General features: G+C 46.5%; 1 protein-coding gene across 1 annotated transcript; it reads left to right on the top strand.

The window, feature by feature from the left end:
- Positions 1-640: 640 nt before the first annotated feature.
- On the top strand, positions 641-11,226 carry LOC134368161 (nuclear RNA export factor 2-like). The gene is made up of 21 exons (XM_063084706.1): positions 641-668; positions 722-905; positions 1,226-1,379; positions 1,667-1,750; positions 1,865-1,969; positions 2,085-2,165; positions 2,297-2,366; positions 2,523-2,611; positions 2,732-2,839; positions 3,017-3,126; positions 4,652-4,688; positions 5,053-5,121; positions 5,208-5,263; positions 5,404-5,511; positions 5,628-5,686; positions 5,793-5,908; positions 6,003-6,045; positions 6,635-6,707; positions 7,221-7,403; positions 10,975-11,035; positions 11,182-11,226. Exons 1-21 carry the CDS (start codon positions 641-643, stop codon positions 11,224-11,226), a joined length of 1,863 nt encoding a protein of 620 aa, XP_062940776.1.
- Positions 11,227-15,282: the final 4,056 nt, after the last annotated feature.

The raw sequence follows: 15,282 nt of genomic DNA, 5'->3' as shown, positions 1-15,282 counted from the left end.
ATAACAGAAAGATTGCAGAAAAATCTTCAAACATTCGGCAATTGTAGTGCACTTATCATTCCAGTTCTTTGTTTAGACCCCTGTTATAGAAGAGCTGAGTTTAGGAAGAGTTATCTCTTGGGCTGAGAACATTTCAATGTGAGCAAAAGGAAAGCTCACTCTGGACATGTGAAGCAGAGTATTTTTGAAGGCAAGTCTGGGGGCAGGAAAACAGTTTAGGAGGTGGTTACATCAGTCCCTCCTGTTGTAAAAGCTTGTACTACACCAGCAAAGAAGTACAGCTTGCTGATTGTTCACGGAATCAGTTTGGTGGACAGTTGTGTTTGGGAGGTGTGAGAGAGGTTGCCTCCCAGGTATTGGTGTAGTTGTTAGAGAAGCCTGAGAAAAGGCAAGGTTAGGACAGCTTCCTGGTGTCTGGCTTTTGTCCAGTGTAACCAATGGATGCACAAATGTCAGTTCTTTATAAACCCTGCTCCATTTTTCAAAAGATTCAATATACTTGCTTGCTTTTCCAGTTTTTCTCCCCTGATTGTGCTACCTGTTTGATGAGGCTCTCATATCTGGACAGGCAGAGGAATTTGCTTTCTGGGATTTGTATGATTGGTCCCTCAGGGCAGGTTGGCACTTTGATTGCCCTAACATGGTGCTAGCCCATGATGTGGTACATGGTAAGTGGACCATTGACACGTCTTCAAATTTGTATTTCCGTTCCCAATTTCAGAATACAGGGACAATGGTAGTGCTTGTCAAGGAAGAAATGAAGACAAGAGTTCTTTCCAGGTTAACCTTGACAAGAAGAACCTTTGTTATGAACATGATGGGTGGAAGCTTGCACCTTCACACCTCCAGGAGGACGATGGAAACGTGGTGATGAGGGATTTCCACAAGTACCACCACATAAGATAGTAAGTGACCAAACAGCCTGGTTTGCATGTAACAGCCAGGACTATAAAAATCTTTCACTCTCTGTAGTCTTCTTTTTCTTCTCTGACTGGAAAACTGAAGCATGCTAGGACTGGAAAAATGCTTGAGCAATTTTCTTTAAATTACTTTTTTATTTTTTTAATTATTTTGTTTTTAATTGAAACCCACTAGATGGATATATATATGGGATACTGTGCAATATTTAGATCCCAACAGGAGAACTGGTTATCAGTGAGGGGACGGTGTATAGAAGACTTTCTTAGCATTGATGGACACCCTCCATCTCTCCCCTTGCCCACAGCACTCCATATGGCACGCAGAACAACAAGAGGAGCACGGAAGGGCATAATGAGGACCACATGCTTATTACTATGTGGAGAGATAGAAAACCTCCAAAGACAGGAGTGTGGGAGAACACACAAGATGAAACCATGGAGAGCTGGTTCAAGGTCACAGTGAGTGTCATGGCAAGGTTTGCATTAAGTAGAGTATTCTGAAACCTTCTGGAAGAAAGACCACATTAAACACTTTCAGTTGGTTATTTGGAGGAGAACTTCTGAATGAAAAGAAGGGGGATTAGGAAATCCATATTTGGCACAAATATAAGAAATCGGCAGTCCCTTCTTTAGAAGTCCTTCAAAGCTAGGGAGAAGGTTGTACAATAACACGTGATTGAGTCTGTTTTCCATCCTTTATTCCATGTTGTCTCTCTTCTCCCTCCTATTCCTCTTTTCACCCTTAGATTCCATATGGGAGAAAGTATGACAAGACATGGCTAATGAATTCAATCCAGAGCCACTGCAGTGTCCGCTTCAGCCCGGTCGATGTAAGAGAGGACAGTGGTGAAGCCAGATGAGTGGGCACAGGGGAGGGGGAGAAGCCTGGCTCGTCGAGGGCTGTTGGCCTGTGACACTATTGCTCTTGCCTACACTCCCTGTAGTTCCACTATGTCAAAAATCGGGCCCAGTTCTTTGTCCAGGACGCTAGTACTGCTTCTGCACTGAAGGATGTCAGCTACAAGATTTGTGATGAGAAGAATCAAAAGGTGTGTGCCGAGGGCGTTCCATGTACCTAGTCCTGGGGCAGGAGCACTGGCCAGTGGCTGGTCATCATCTTTGGGATTACAGGTCCCGGTGCTTACCCTGCTCTCCTTCCTGCAGATATGTGTCTTTGTCAGTCCTTCTGCTGTACCCTACTCTGTGTGGAATAAGTTGAAGCCAGAACAAATGGAGCAGCTAAAGGTAATGCAGACTCAAAGCACGTTGTGTGCCCACTTCCGAGACCCACCTATTCTTCCTCCACCTTCCGATCTCCCTGTCCCCACCACTAGCACCACAGCCTCAGAGCTGCTCTGTCCACCTTGTCTCTGCAGCTGACTATGAACAAACGATATAATGTCTACCAGCAAGCTCTAGACCTCCAGAAGCTGCGCTTTGACCCAGGTATGGCTGACAGCAGTAATTCTAGGGCGGGTGAGGTCAGAGGAGTCTGCCTGGGAGGAAGACTTAGGGATAGCAACTTGGGGAGGGTTTGGTGCTGGTGCTGGTCCAGCCAGACCCCTCTCAGCCTTCTAATTCCCTTCTCTCATTTTCCTAAAGACTTGGTGGGCCATGATATCGACATAATCCTGAATCGAAGAAACTGCATGGCTGCCACCCTGCAGATCATTGAAAGGGATTTCCCTGAGGTGAGGCCTTAGGCCCAGTGCTGGTATTTAGGTGGAGGGGTGAAAGAGATGGGGTAGAGAGCATATTTGTCTCCAAGGCCCTAGAAAGTAACTGTTACTCTGACTCTTCTTCCCCAAAAGCTGTTGTCCTTAAACTTGCGCAACAACAAACTGTACCGGCTGGATGGCCTGTCTGACATTATAGAGAAGGCCCCCACAGTCAAGATCCTGAACCTCTCCAAAAATGAGGTGAAAAGAGGGAGCCAGATCAAATTGGAGTAGAGGGTGGTTGGTAGCCCACATCGGGGTGATGACAACAGGCAGGCAAAGGTACCTGTGGGTGAGAGTGGGGGCTGAGGGTCCAGGGTCCCAGATGTCTCTCTTTTCCTGGGACATATTTTCCAGTTTCCTTCCCATATTTTGCAGCTGAAGTCAGTGTGGGAATTGGACAAGGTGAAAGGGCTAAAGCTGGAAGAGCTATGGCTGGACGGGAACCCCTTGTGCAGAACCTTCCCAGACCGCTCTGCCTATGTAAGGTCAGTGGTAATGCCAGTCATGTTTCCTAGGGACCTTCACTCTCCGGGAGCCTGAGCTGCCCCTGCTGTGCTGTCTATAGGAGGAGGCAGCCCTGGTCCTCTGGGAGACCATAGGCCCTGCACTGTCCTCTCTCCCTCTGTCCCTCAGCTGTGCTTAGAGGTCTCCTTTCCTTCCTCTGACCTGCTCACCTTTTCTCCTGGTCTGGGGTGTGTTTCCCGCCTCTCTGCACCCAGCCTCATCCAGCCTGCCCTCCATGAGTGTGCTCCAGGAAGCAGGGCTCCTCCTCCTCACCAGGACCAGGCGTGTACAGCCTTGAGCCACATGCTGGTGCCTCCATACTGAGACTGGGCTTCCCTGCCCTGTGCTGAGATGGGCCCTCCTTCCCTTGCTCCAAAAAGGTCCCCCTACCTGTCCCATGCTGATCCGGGGGCTTTCCTACCCCATGCTTAGGACTGAGGCCCTGGGTGACTGCCATCATGACATCTGATCCTCTGGCCCAGAGCAAGAAACTGGGCACTCCTCAGGGAGAAGCTTGGGTTTTCCAAGTCAGGGGAACAGAAGTGATCCACTGCCAGGGAGCAGAGGGCTTCTCAAGGCAGAAGTGGAAGGCAGAGGGCAAACAAGTTTGAGGAGACAGCAGGACAGGCCTCTCAGGGGCCCAGCCTTCCCTCCCTCCTTCCATCCACACGTCGTATCATCCTGCTTGGTCCTCCAGAGGAGCGCTGGGTAACCAGTGAAGGGTAAGATTGCTCAGGCAAGACACCAACTCAGACAGGTGCAGGTGCACTGGGACCATCAGGAGAAAACGTGGTGATCGTAAGAGGGGACCCTAGACCTCAACCACATTCTGAGATAGAACGTGATCCTTCACTCCTTCTGGGGAAGGTCTCCTATCCCTGTGGCTACTCCTCACACAGCTGACAAAGTTCAACCTTCATCCAATGGGCCGAGCCCAACAGCTGCATGTTTACCACTCCTACCTCAGGCCCCAGGACCAGCCAGGGGCCGGTGAGGGAAAGGGCATTGTCTTCCTCCTTCCTCCCTGTCCCCACCACCATGGTAGAGCTCCTTTCCCTTCCCTTTGCTTTGCTCCCCTTTCCTCCTTTGCCTGTCTTCTCCTGTGTCTCCCTGTCTATCCCTCCACCACCCTCTCTTGCTTTCTGCATCTGTGGCCCTGCCTTCCCCTTCCTGCCCCAGCATCTGGGCCCTCTCTGGGGAATGAACTGGTCTTGGCCAGGCCCGGCCCAGAAGAATCCTGGACACCCATGAAGTAGCAGAGCCCTGGGCTCTCACCCCATTACTTGCTCCCTCCGGAGCCTTCCATGGGGACTTGGAGGAAGCCCAGGCTCCAAATGCTCCTCCTTGTGGCACTGAAGGAGGAAGCCAGGGCAGTCTAGGTGGGAGCTACCCAGGAGGAAGGGGAGGGAGGAAACTGAGTGAAAGACAGAAGGGGAGAGGGGAGGAAGAGGAGCTGTGCAACTCTGATCTGTCAGTCACTTCCCTCTATCTTTTGGTTTTGGACAGTGCCATCCAGGATTATTTCCCCAAGTTGTTACGCCTGGTACGTACCTCCCTTCCCTTCATCACTGTCTCCTCTTACACACATATGTGATCTCCACACCTGCCTTCAGGCACTTTGGGTCTGGCCTAGGTGACATGCTTCCATTTTAAAGGACATGGACTCCTGACAAAAGCATTACTATTCTCCCTGGGAAAACTATACACACACACCCAAAAGTTGCATATAATAGTGGAGATTGCCATAACACCATGATGAAGATGCCCACAGTAATCTCACCCATAGAATTCCCAGGGCCCTTCACACTTGGCCTCTGACTGTTGTTCCCACTGGGCCTGTTCACCTCACTGGTCATCCAGTACCACCTCCCTAGTCCCCACTGCTGACTTCCTCTTTCCTTCTCCAGGATGGCCAAGACCTATACACGCCAATTATCATTGACTCTGACATCCCTGAGTTAATAAAGCCTTGTACGGTGAGGAAAAAGGACCAAGCAAGATCTGGGGTGTTGAAAGGGAGGCTTTGTCAACCACATAAATCCAAATTGTCTTTTGATTCCAGGAAAACTATAAAGGATCTGAAACCCTAAAGAGTCTAGTCCTGAAGTTCCTGGAGCAGTAAGTACCCCTGAGACCACAAATAATGGGAAGGCTGGGACAGGCTGGGCCACCCAAGCACAAGTCTGCTAACAGGAGTTGTCAAACCTCATTTGGGGCCAAGACCACAGGAATAGCCTGTCCTCATTGCTCCCCTTCAGGTATTACTTGATCTATGACTCTGGTGATCGAAAGGATCTCCTTGCAGCTTACCACGATGAGGCCTGCTTCTCTCTGACCATTTCCTTCAATCTCAAACACCCAGCCCCGTGAGTACCACAGCTCAGACTCTGTTCTGGGCCCATGTGGCTCCCCAGCAGACACAGGCCAGCTCCTGAAAATACCCGCACTGGCTGACCACATCCTGCTCCTCTTTTTCTTCTAGGGGTAGCTTGTACAAGTACTTCAAGGATAACAGGAATATGAAGAAGCTGAAGGACCCCTGTAAGTGTGTGAAGGGCAGGGTAAGGGCGGGGAGTGAAGGGGACAATCAGGGGCCAAAGGCCAGGGTGTGGCAGGCCCAGATCTCCTCTTCTGCCCCCTTCTACAGACCTGCGGAGGCGGCTGCTGAAGCACACAAAACGTGACGTCGTGAACTCCCTCAGTGTGTTGCCCAAAACTCAGCATGACCTCAGCTCCTTCATGGTGGACATGTGCATCCAGACGGTGAGCACCTGCTTCCTCCCTCAGGCAGCACCAGAGAGAAGGAGGTGGTAGGAAGTTAAGGAGGATCCTGAGCTACCGAGTTCTTCCCTTTCAGGATACGATGCTCTGCTTTTCTGTCAACGGGGTGTTCAAGGAAGGTGAGTGAGTGTAGAGTACTCTCTCCACAGTCCCCACTGCTCCCTCCCCCTGGCTGGACTCCCTCTCAGAGTTCTCCCAGGTTCCCTGATTCTGCTGCTTCCCTTCCTGTTCAGCCTTGTGTGTTCTCCTGCCCCCAGTCTGTCCTTGAACCTTCCTGGTCTGACCTGGATGCACACCTGTCTGCCCCACACTGCTCAGGCATTAGGACACGGGCTGTGGAGTTCAATGCCTCTAATCTCAGGTCCTTACTCTGCAAACTTGGTTTGGTTACCTAACAGCTCAGATTCCTCGTCTACACAATGTGCTAATAATGCCTATCTCTTGTGCTACTGTGAAACAGGAATGAAGTGAACTTGTGAAGTGGTTGTCACAGGGCCCCCTGCATATGTTAGGGGCCCTATCACAGGGAGCAGATTGTTCCCATTGTTGCCTCCCCATTCCTGCCATGCCCCGTTGACTCCAAGTGAACAATTGTCTCAGTCTTGCCCCCTTCAGAGTGAGTGTCAAGTAAGATGCTGACTGGGGAATGTTGTGTGAGTATGTAGAGCATGTGCAGCTCTAAAGGGATATTGTTTATCGTCCTTGAAGTGGAAGGAAAGTCCAAGGGTTCTGTTCGTGCCTTCACCCGGATCTTCATCACTATCCCTGGCAGCAATTCCAGGTAAGTGCTGTGTTGTGGGTGGGAACACCCATCCCAGCCTGAGGCTGGTATCATGGGAATGTGGTGGTGTAGTCCCTGGGTATTCTCAATGTTGTGGAAAGCCAACAGGTAGAGCCTAGGAGGAGCAGTCTAGGTTAGTGGTTAAGAGCATGGGCTCTGGAGTCGGAGCACGTTTTCTCTTCCTGACTCCCACACTTATTAGCTGTGTGACATTTTTCTAGTCATATGACCTGTCTCTGACTCAGTGTCTTCCTTTGAAAATGGGACTAATAGTGTTCTCTTCATTGGGCTGTTATGCAGGGTAAATGCATTGGAGTTAAATCTACAATTCTAGTTAAGCTGGGCCCAAAAAGTGGGCCCTGTGGAAGGAGTAGAGTGTACCAGCCAGGAAAACTGTGAGGCAGGCACAATCGAGGTATGGAAGGAATCTGCATACTAAGCAGCAGTGGGTACAGGATCATCATTGGGGATTGTCCACCTCTTCAGTTGTCTGATGGCTCATTTTTCCTCTAGTCTCTACATCACAAACGATGATCTGATTGTGAGGAATGCCAGCCCCAATGAGATCCAGAGTTCCTTCTCCATTCCTGTGGCCACACCCTGCTCTAGCTCAATGCCCACTCTCTCCCAGGAGCAGCAGGAAATGGTGCAGGCTTTCTCCATGCAGTCTGGGATGAAACTTGCGTGGTCTCAGAAGTGAGTGCTGGGTTTTCGCAGGAATGCAATGAGCTGGGATATTGGCGGAGTAAATAATAGGAACTTGCAGGCAACTTGGAAAAATAAGTATTTGGATATTTTGCTTCCCAAATAAAGTTGGTTCATAAAAGGATATCCTGAATTTATACTGGTATTTGTAAAGAATTTTTAAAACAGTACAATATTCAGCTGACACAATCTTGTACATGAAAAATCCTTAGGAATCCACTGAGAAACTATTAGAAGTGACAGATTCAGCAAGCATTTCAGGATATAAGATCAATATACAAAAATCTTTGCATTTCTTTGCACTTGCATTGAGCAATCCAAAAAGTAAATTAAGTATACAATTTCATTTATAATAGTATCAAAAAGAATAATAAATACTTAAGAAAGAATGTATCTAGAGAAGTGCAAAACTTATATTTTGAAATCTGTAAAACATTTCTGAAATAAATTTTAAAAGACCTAAGAAAAATGGACAAATACCCCCATGTTCATGGATTGGAAGACTTTAGTATTAAGATGGCAATACCACTCAAAGTGGTCCACAGACTTAACACTATTCCTAGCAAAATCCCAACTGGCTTCATTCTTGAAATTGACAAGGTGATCCTAAACTTTGTATGGAAAAGCAGTAGACTTAGGATAGTCAAAACAATCTTGAAAGAGAACAAAGATGGTGAACTCACATTTCTCTGTTTCAAAATTTATTACAAAGCTACTGTAATCTAGACTGCAGGTGGGTGCTGAGATGGGGCCTGTGGGCCTTAGCCTAGCCCCCACCCTACATCCTGGCAAGCGTCTGAGCCAGCCGACACCTGGGGTCCTAAGACGGGGGCCAGGCCAGCCCCATCCCCACGCACAACCCGATTTTATAACATACTTATTAACCATATGTGTTTCTTTAGGGTGTGTGATTTATCTGCTCATGTCCTTCACCAAATCTCTGCTTAGATTTTTCTAATTCACTTTTAAGAGTTCTTTTTGCAATAAGGATGTTAATCTTAGTGTATATTTTTTAAAATGTAGAGAGTAGAATAAGGGTTACCAGAGGTAGATGGGGAGTAGGAGGAGGGGTGAACTAATGGGGACAAAACTACACTATCTACCGTAAATGAATCATTGTGTAGTACATGCACGTATTGAAACAACACACTGTACCTCACAAAAATAAATATAAATAAAATTGAAAAAAAGGGTATATCTGTTTTCCCGTACATAATATATTCAGTGAGTTCTTACAAAAAAATAAATAAAGACTGCATGGTACCAACATTTGGATAGATGCAGAGATTAATGCGACAGAACTGAAAGTCCAGAAATAAACTGTGACATTTATGGTCAATTAATTTTCAACCAGGTACCAAAAAAATTTAATGGAGAAAAAATAGTCTGTTCAACAAACAGGGCTGGGACAACTGAACATCCACAAGCAAAAGAGTGAACCTTGACCCCTGCCACATACCATATACAAAAAATTGACTCAAAATGGATCAAGATCTAAAAGTAACAGGTAAAAAACCTGAGCTGCACAAAAAGCCTTCCAAGGAAATCAGCAGCAAAGCAGCAATTTAGTTCAGCCACAGGGCTCAAGTGCTGGTTCCCACAAGTCGTTCCCCCATTTTAGAAGTAACCAAAGAACAGCAAATTAGTCCCAGGGCAGAGTTTAAGTGGTGGAAATAGCGAATAAGCCAACACAGAACTGAAAGAAAAAACAAAAAACCCACAGATCAGAGCCAAAGTTCTGATATTAACCAGTAAAGTTCTAACACCACCAAAGAACACATACAAAACAGAAGGACCGGATGCCCCCAGACTCCCAAGTTAGGGGGGGGCTCTGAGGGCCTCAGCCTCACCCCCCTGACGTCCACGTCCAGCCCAGGGATGACCAACATGCTGCTGCCAGAAGTGCCCCAGGCTCTTAAGCAGAACAGTGGGGGCCGAGGGCCTCACCCATGCTCCCCCAATATCTTCGTCCAGCCCAGCAACGACTACCAGGCTGCTGTCAGAAGTGCCCTGGGTTCCCAAGACTTGGAATTTGGGGGCTGAGGGCCTCAGCCACACACCCTCAGAAGTTCCCATCCAGCCCAGCTGTGACAGAGCTGCTGCCAGAAGCCTCAGCTACGATGCCCACTCAATTCTCCTCCTCCCACCCTATCTCTCTCCCCCGTCCTCTCTTTCCACCCCCCAACTGCTCCACAACCACATCTTAGAATGTAAAAAAATAATATTAATTAATTAATTAATTAATTAAATTGTGATATTCATTTAGAAAAAGTAAATAAATAAAAGTAACAGCTAAAACTATAAAGCTCTGAAAAGACATAGGTGTATATCTTCATGACCTTGAACTAGGCAATGTTTTCTTATATATGACACCAAAAAAACAAGTAACCAAAGAAAATATAGCTAAATTGGACTTCATTAAAATTAAAAGGTTTTGTGCACCCAAGGACACTATCAAGAAAGTAAGAATAAAACCCACACACTGGGAGAAAATATTTGCAAATCTCATGTCTGATAAGATCTACTATCCAGAATATATGAAGGACTTATAACAATAAAAAGAATTGCAACAGGAGATGAAACATGGCAATACCAGTACAATCTTGAAGACAAAGCACAAACAAAGCAATGGTTACCTAGAGGAACAAGTCGTCCAATCAAAGCAAAAATGTACCAGTCAAGAGCAAAGATTATGCCAGCAGTTTTTTGGGATGCCGAAGGCATTTTGCTGGTTGACTTTCTGGAGGGCCAAAGAACCATAACATCTGCTTATTATGAGAGTGTTTGGAGCAAGTTAGCCAGAGTTTTACAAAAAAAAAAAAAAAAAAAAACCCAGGAAAGCTTCAGCAGAGGGTCCTTCTCCACCACCACAACATTTCTGCTCATTGCTCTGATCAAACAGGGGCAATCTGGGGAGGGTTTCAATGGGAAATCATTAGGTATTCACCTTACGGTTCTGACTTGGCCCCTTCTGACTTCTTTTTGTTTCCTAATTTTAAAAAATCTTTAAAGGGCACTGATTTCTCTTCAATTAATAATGTAAAAATGACTGTATTGACGTGGTTAAATTCCCAGGACCCTCAGTTCTTTAGGGATGAACCAAAAGGCTGGTATCACAAAAGAGTTGTAAACTCAACGGAGCTTTTGTTGAGGAATAAAGTTTATATTTTTTATTTTTATCTTTCAATTCCATTTTTCCATGAACTTTTTTATCTCCTCTCATACACTTTAAAATGGTGAATATGCATTATGTCTCAATAAAAATTACTGGATATTTGTATTTTTTAAAATTTCCGTTTGTGTTTTCTTGAGCATGTTTCTTTATCGATATGTATTAAGCTCCTGTGTTGATTTGAACACCTCTATTTTTCTGCTTTGAATTCTAGTGGGCACAAGTGGTAGTGAAAGGTGTTTTGGTTTACTCTAGGTCCTTGTTCATCATCACAACAATGTTCATGCTGGTACATGTGTCAGACGAAAAAAGTAGCATAGGTTAAGTGGTGGCATTGCAGGGTCTGTCCTGTTGTAGTAATGGAGATCACCTGTTTTTCTCCCACCCCAGGTGCCTTGAGGACAACGAGTGGAACTACACCAGGGCTGGTCAGGTCTTCACTATGCTCCAGGTGAAGTCTGGGAATCATGTGGGTAAAATATGGATGTACCTGGGCCTTCAGGAAGGCCAGGAAGGCAGAGGCTGGGTGGATGGGGGATGGAACTCAGGGCATCCGGCTCTTCTGAGGTCCCAATTCCTTCCCTTTACTTCCTCCAGACTGAGGGCAAGATCCCACAGGAGGCCTTCAGAGAAATCCCCTAAAAGGAGCCCTTGGAAGTGGTCTTTGTCTTCATCCACACCGTCTTTGTTTCTCTTTGCACCAACCTAAAGCCACATGCATGACTGGGGTTGGGGGCCTGGCTGACCAAGAAGCCAAAGTTCATTTGTAGACCAGGTAACATAAGCACCCACCCAAAGGGCCAGTTGACTAGTGTGTATTTTCCCCACTTATGATTGCTGTTTGCTTTCTTAATAAAGAGTGACATTGCATGTTGTATGTTGTGTGTCCTGGATTGCTCTTCCCCTGCCCCAGCCACCAGCCAGCAGGGCCAGGACTGAAAGGACCTGTGTCCCAAGCCCCCTCCCCACCCTGTTCATCCCTGGCTGGCCCTGGCAGATACGTCAGGCTTGCTTCCATAGGGAGTTTGTCAATAAATCCTGATGAGAGAGGGCACACGCTGCTTCCAGGGATTGGCCTTTGGAGACCGTGTGACTCTGTCAGATGCTCTACCTGGAGGCCCACAGAAGCAGGCATGCTACCTGGCACAAAAGCAGCTTTGCAAGGGGTGACTGTCTACTGGCAAGTGAGGGCTGTGCAAGGAAGGAGGGAAGGAAAGTAAGGACTTTGCTATTTACCTCTCACTGCTAATCATTTGAATGTTTTCAAAGACCATACTGTGATCAGTTTTGTGATCTGCACACAGGTGAATGGAAAATGGGCCTTTCCACAGCTCTCACCATGCTTCCATCTGTCTTCCCACCCACCGTCCCACCCCCTGCCCCTCCTGAAAGTGCACTGTGGAAGGAGTCTCGCCTCAGCACATGCAGCCTGAGGGAGAGTCAGCCTGTCTGCCTAGCGTGTTGCCCAGGGAGCTGACACCTGCTGCTCCATGTCCATGTTCTTGAGGGGGTTCAGCTTTTTTCACTTCCAGAGAAAAAATGGTAGCACAGAATCCAACGTTATGGTCCATTATGCAGGAATCTTTCTCAGTGACTGGCATTTCTTAATTGCAGGCAAGAGTCGAACAGGGCATGTGCACAATTTATTTCTCATGCTCCCATAGTGCTTGCACTTTAGACAACAAGCAGGCATAATTTTTGACATTAAAGGAAGAGCAGTACAAAGTTTTCAAGTTACAATCTTATAAACAATGACATGGAGAGGTAGCACCAGTTTACAAATTATGCCTCCACTTTCAGGTTTGGCCTAAGTTATTTCTGACCACGTGGCACTTTTCAATACTTTATGGACATTTACATTAGGGAGACCTATGTTGGAGTGTGGATTTCTTAAGAATATGAGCTAAGGGGATAGTTGCCAATCCATAAGGAATAATGCCTGTCTTGTTCTTCCCTGTAGTGCCTAGATGGTCAAAGACAAACTCCCATACCTCTCTAAGCCTCAGGCTTCTCACCTAGGAAGGTGACCTCACCTAACAGAGACCTTACTGTGCCCTTCTCAGCCTCACTGTGAGCAAGAGAGACTGTCTCACGTGTTATGGGACAATCTCTGTGTCTGGCTTAACTTGGGATCTGAGAGCTGCCTGGGTTCTCTTGTGGGCAGAGACCACAGAACCCATCACATGGCCCCTCCACTTCCTCTCTCTTCATCGTCAGGCTTTCACATCCTTGACCTCCTTCCCCAGCCAGTTTGGATGCCAATGTCTTCCTTTCACTCCTCTTCCTGCCGATTCTCACAGTTCCCTTTAGCCCTGTGCTCCCGGGCGAATGCTAACCCTGAAGTCTGTCTGTGTGTGTGAGTGTGTGTATGTGTGTGTGTGACATAAAGCTATTTATAATCGTTCATTATGCTATAGGTTTTTGTAGAATCTGCAGTGATCTTTTTTTTTTTTTATTCTTGCCAGTGTTAATTTATGTCTTAATTCCGTGGAGTGTGGGATAGGAGAGCTTTTTAGGACAGGAGACAGCAAATGGCAGCCTTGGCCGGGACGGCCCAGCCACAGCTGCTCTGTTCATTTCCCTGGGCCCTGGCACACTCTGCTTAGGCATAAGTGGAAGGTAGGCTGGGACTGTGGAGTTCACATGGGCTTAGCTCTGAGAAAAGGCATTATTACAGGGATGTCGCTTCCCATCCTGACCATCACATATGAAAGCATCAAATTCACGGACACCTCCAACAAGGTGCACTTCTTACAAGGGTTGTTGGTTGGGGTGGGTGGTGGACCCCACACCATGCCCCATTAGACTCCAGGAGCCTCTGTGGGGAAAGAGCCCCATACACAGTGGCAGGACCTCCAGGGGGAATGGCCTTGATGGGGCAGTTTTTCCACCCCTCATCTCCAACTGACTTGTGTGCCTTCCCTCAGAATACCTCTGACTCCTGTGTATTAATCTCCACTCACAACACTTTCTCCCAGAACTTGTCTCTGAACTGATACCTTTACCCCTAGGATCCCTGCCTATAGCTGCTGCCCTCAGCCCTGGCACATAACTGCTGCTTATCTTTGTAAATATGGATTCCATTAACCCTATTTGGCTGCTCATAAAGCTTTAATGAGATTATTCTCTTAATGATCACAGAATTCCACTCCAAGCACCATCCCTTGTGATCCCAACCTCCTGTAACCCTTGTGCTGGAGAAAGCTAGTGTGTAAATGCAAACACTTCACCTCCTCAGTGGCCATATCCAAGTGTAGAAACCTCAAACCTGGAGCAGGCAAGGTTAGAAACTGTCCCCTACTCCCACCAAAATAAGCCCACATCTATGGAACATAGTGACATAATGCTAAGAGGGCACACTTTCTGGGAGTTGCAGAGAGTGAGTGTCTGTGGAAGGGCTTTAAAATCTGCATTTGTAACAGGATCCCAGTTGTGACAGGTAATTTTTTGTGTCAACTTGGCTAGACCACAGTACCCAGATATGTGGTCAAACATTATTCCAAATATTTCTGTGAAGGCATTTTTAGATGTAATTATTATCTAAATCAGTAGACTTTGAGTAAAACAGATTATCCTCCATAATGTGGGTGAGTCTCATGCAATCAGTTGAAAGCCTTAACAGAAAAAAGACTGACCTCTCCTGAGGAAGGGGGAATTCTACCAGCAGACTGCCTTCAGACTCAAACTGCAGCTTTTCGTTGATTTTCCAGCCTGCTGGCTTTCCCTAAAGATTTTGGACTTTCAAGATTTCACATTCATATGAACCAATTCCTTTAAAAAAAAAATGCACACTTGCAAATGCACACAAACATCCTAATGGTTCTGTTTCTATGGAGAACCCTGACTAAAACACCAGGTAATGTTCAAATTGTTATTTCATGGATTACACTTTAAATAGCAAGAAACTAGAGAATATCCGGCATATTGGCACATGGCCTCATCTATAATAATGCTCCTTTCAGCATTGTTTGTGGAAGCAAAACTGTAGAAAAACCCAAAATGTCCATCTACAGTAGTCCAGAAAATACATTGCGGTCCATTCTTACAATGGAGCATTATATAGCAGTGAATATAAATGCTCTAGACCTATAGGAATCAGGCCATATACAGTATACATCTGAAAAAGGTAATGTTAAATCAAAGTGTCAAATGGAGGATAAGGGCACCTACAGTAAGAAATATATATATATATATATATATTTTTTTTTTAAGGATGCTTTCATTCACATTAATAAGTATAAAGCAATTTATGAAGAGTATGGTGAGGGTTAATTCTAGATGTCAACTTGGTTAGATGAAGGAATGCTGAGAAACCTGGTAAAGCAATTTTTTCAGGTGTGTCCATGAGGGTGTTTCCAGTGGAGATTAGTATGAGAGTCTGAGCGGCCTGGGTGTGAAAGACCCACCCTCAATGTGGATGGGAGCCATCCAATCCACTGGGGATCCAGAGAGAACAAAAGACAGAGGGAAGAGGTGAAGCTCTCTCTTGATCCTCTGGAGCTGGGATACACTCTTCTCTCCTGTCCATGGACATCAGAGCTCGAGACGCTTCAGCTTTTGGGTTCCAGGATTTACACCAAGAACACCATCATCTTCCCTGGTTTTGAGGCCTTAGGACTTGGACTGAGCCACGCTACCAGCATCCAGTTTGCAGATGGCCTAACGTGGGACTTTTCTTCATAGTCGTGTGAGCTATGA

Source organism: Cynocephalus volans, chromosome X (genome assembly GCF_027409185.1).
Source record: "Cynocephalus volans isolate mCynVol1 chromosome X, mCynVol1.pri, whole genome shotgun sequence".
Classification (NCBI taxonomy): Eukaryota; Metazoa; Chordata; class Mammalia; order Dermoptera; family Cynocephalidae; genus Cynocephalus; species Cynocephalus volans.
The sequence above is the reverse complement of the archived record's forward strand: the minus strand, read 5'-3'. Positions and strand labels throughout refer to the sequence as shown.

Excerpts from the sequence above, each read along its gene's own strand:
- LOC134368161 (XM_063084706.1), top strand. The coding sequence starts at position 641 with ATGGTGCTAGCCCATGATGTGGTACATG. Across the intron at positions 4,689-5,052 it reads TCCCCAAGTTGTTACGCCTG|GATGGCCAAGACCTATACAC; the intron begins GTACGTACCTCC and ends TTCCTTCTCCAG. Across the intron at positions 5,909-6,002 it reads TGGACATGTGCATCCAGACG|GATACGATGCTCTGCTTTTC; the intron begins GTGAGCACCTGC and ends CTTCCCTTTCAG.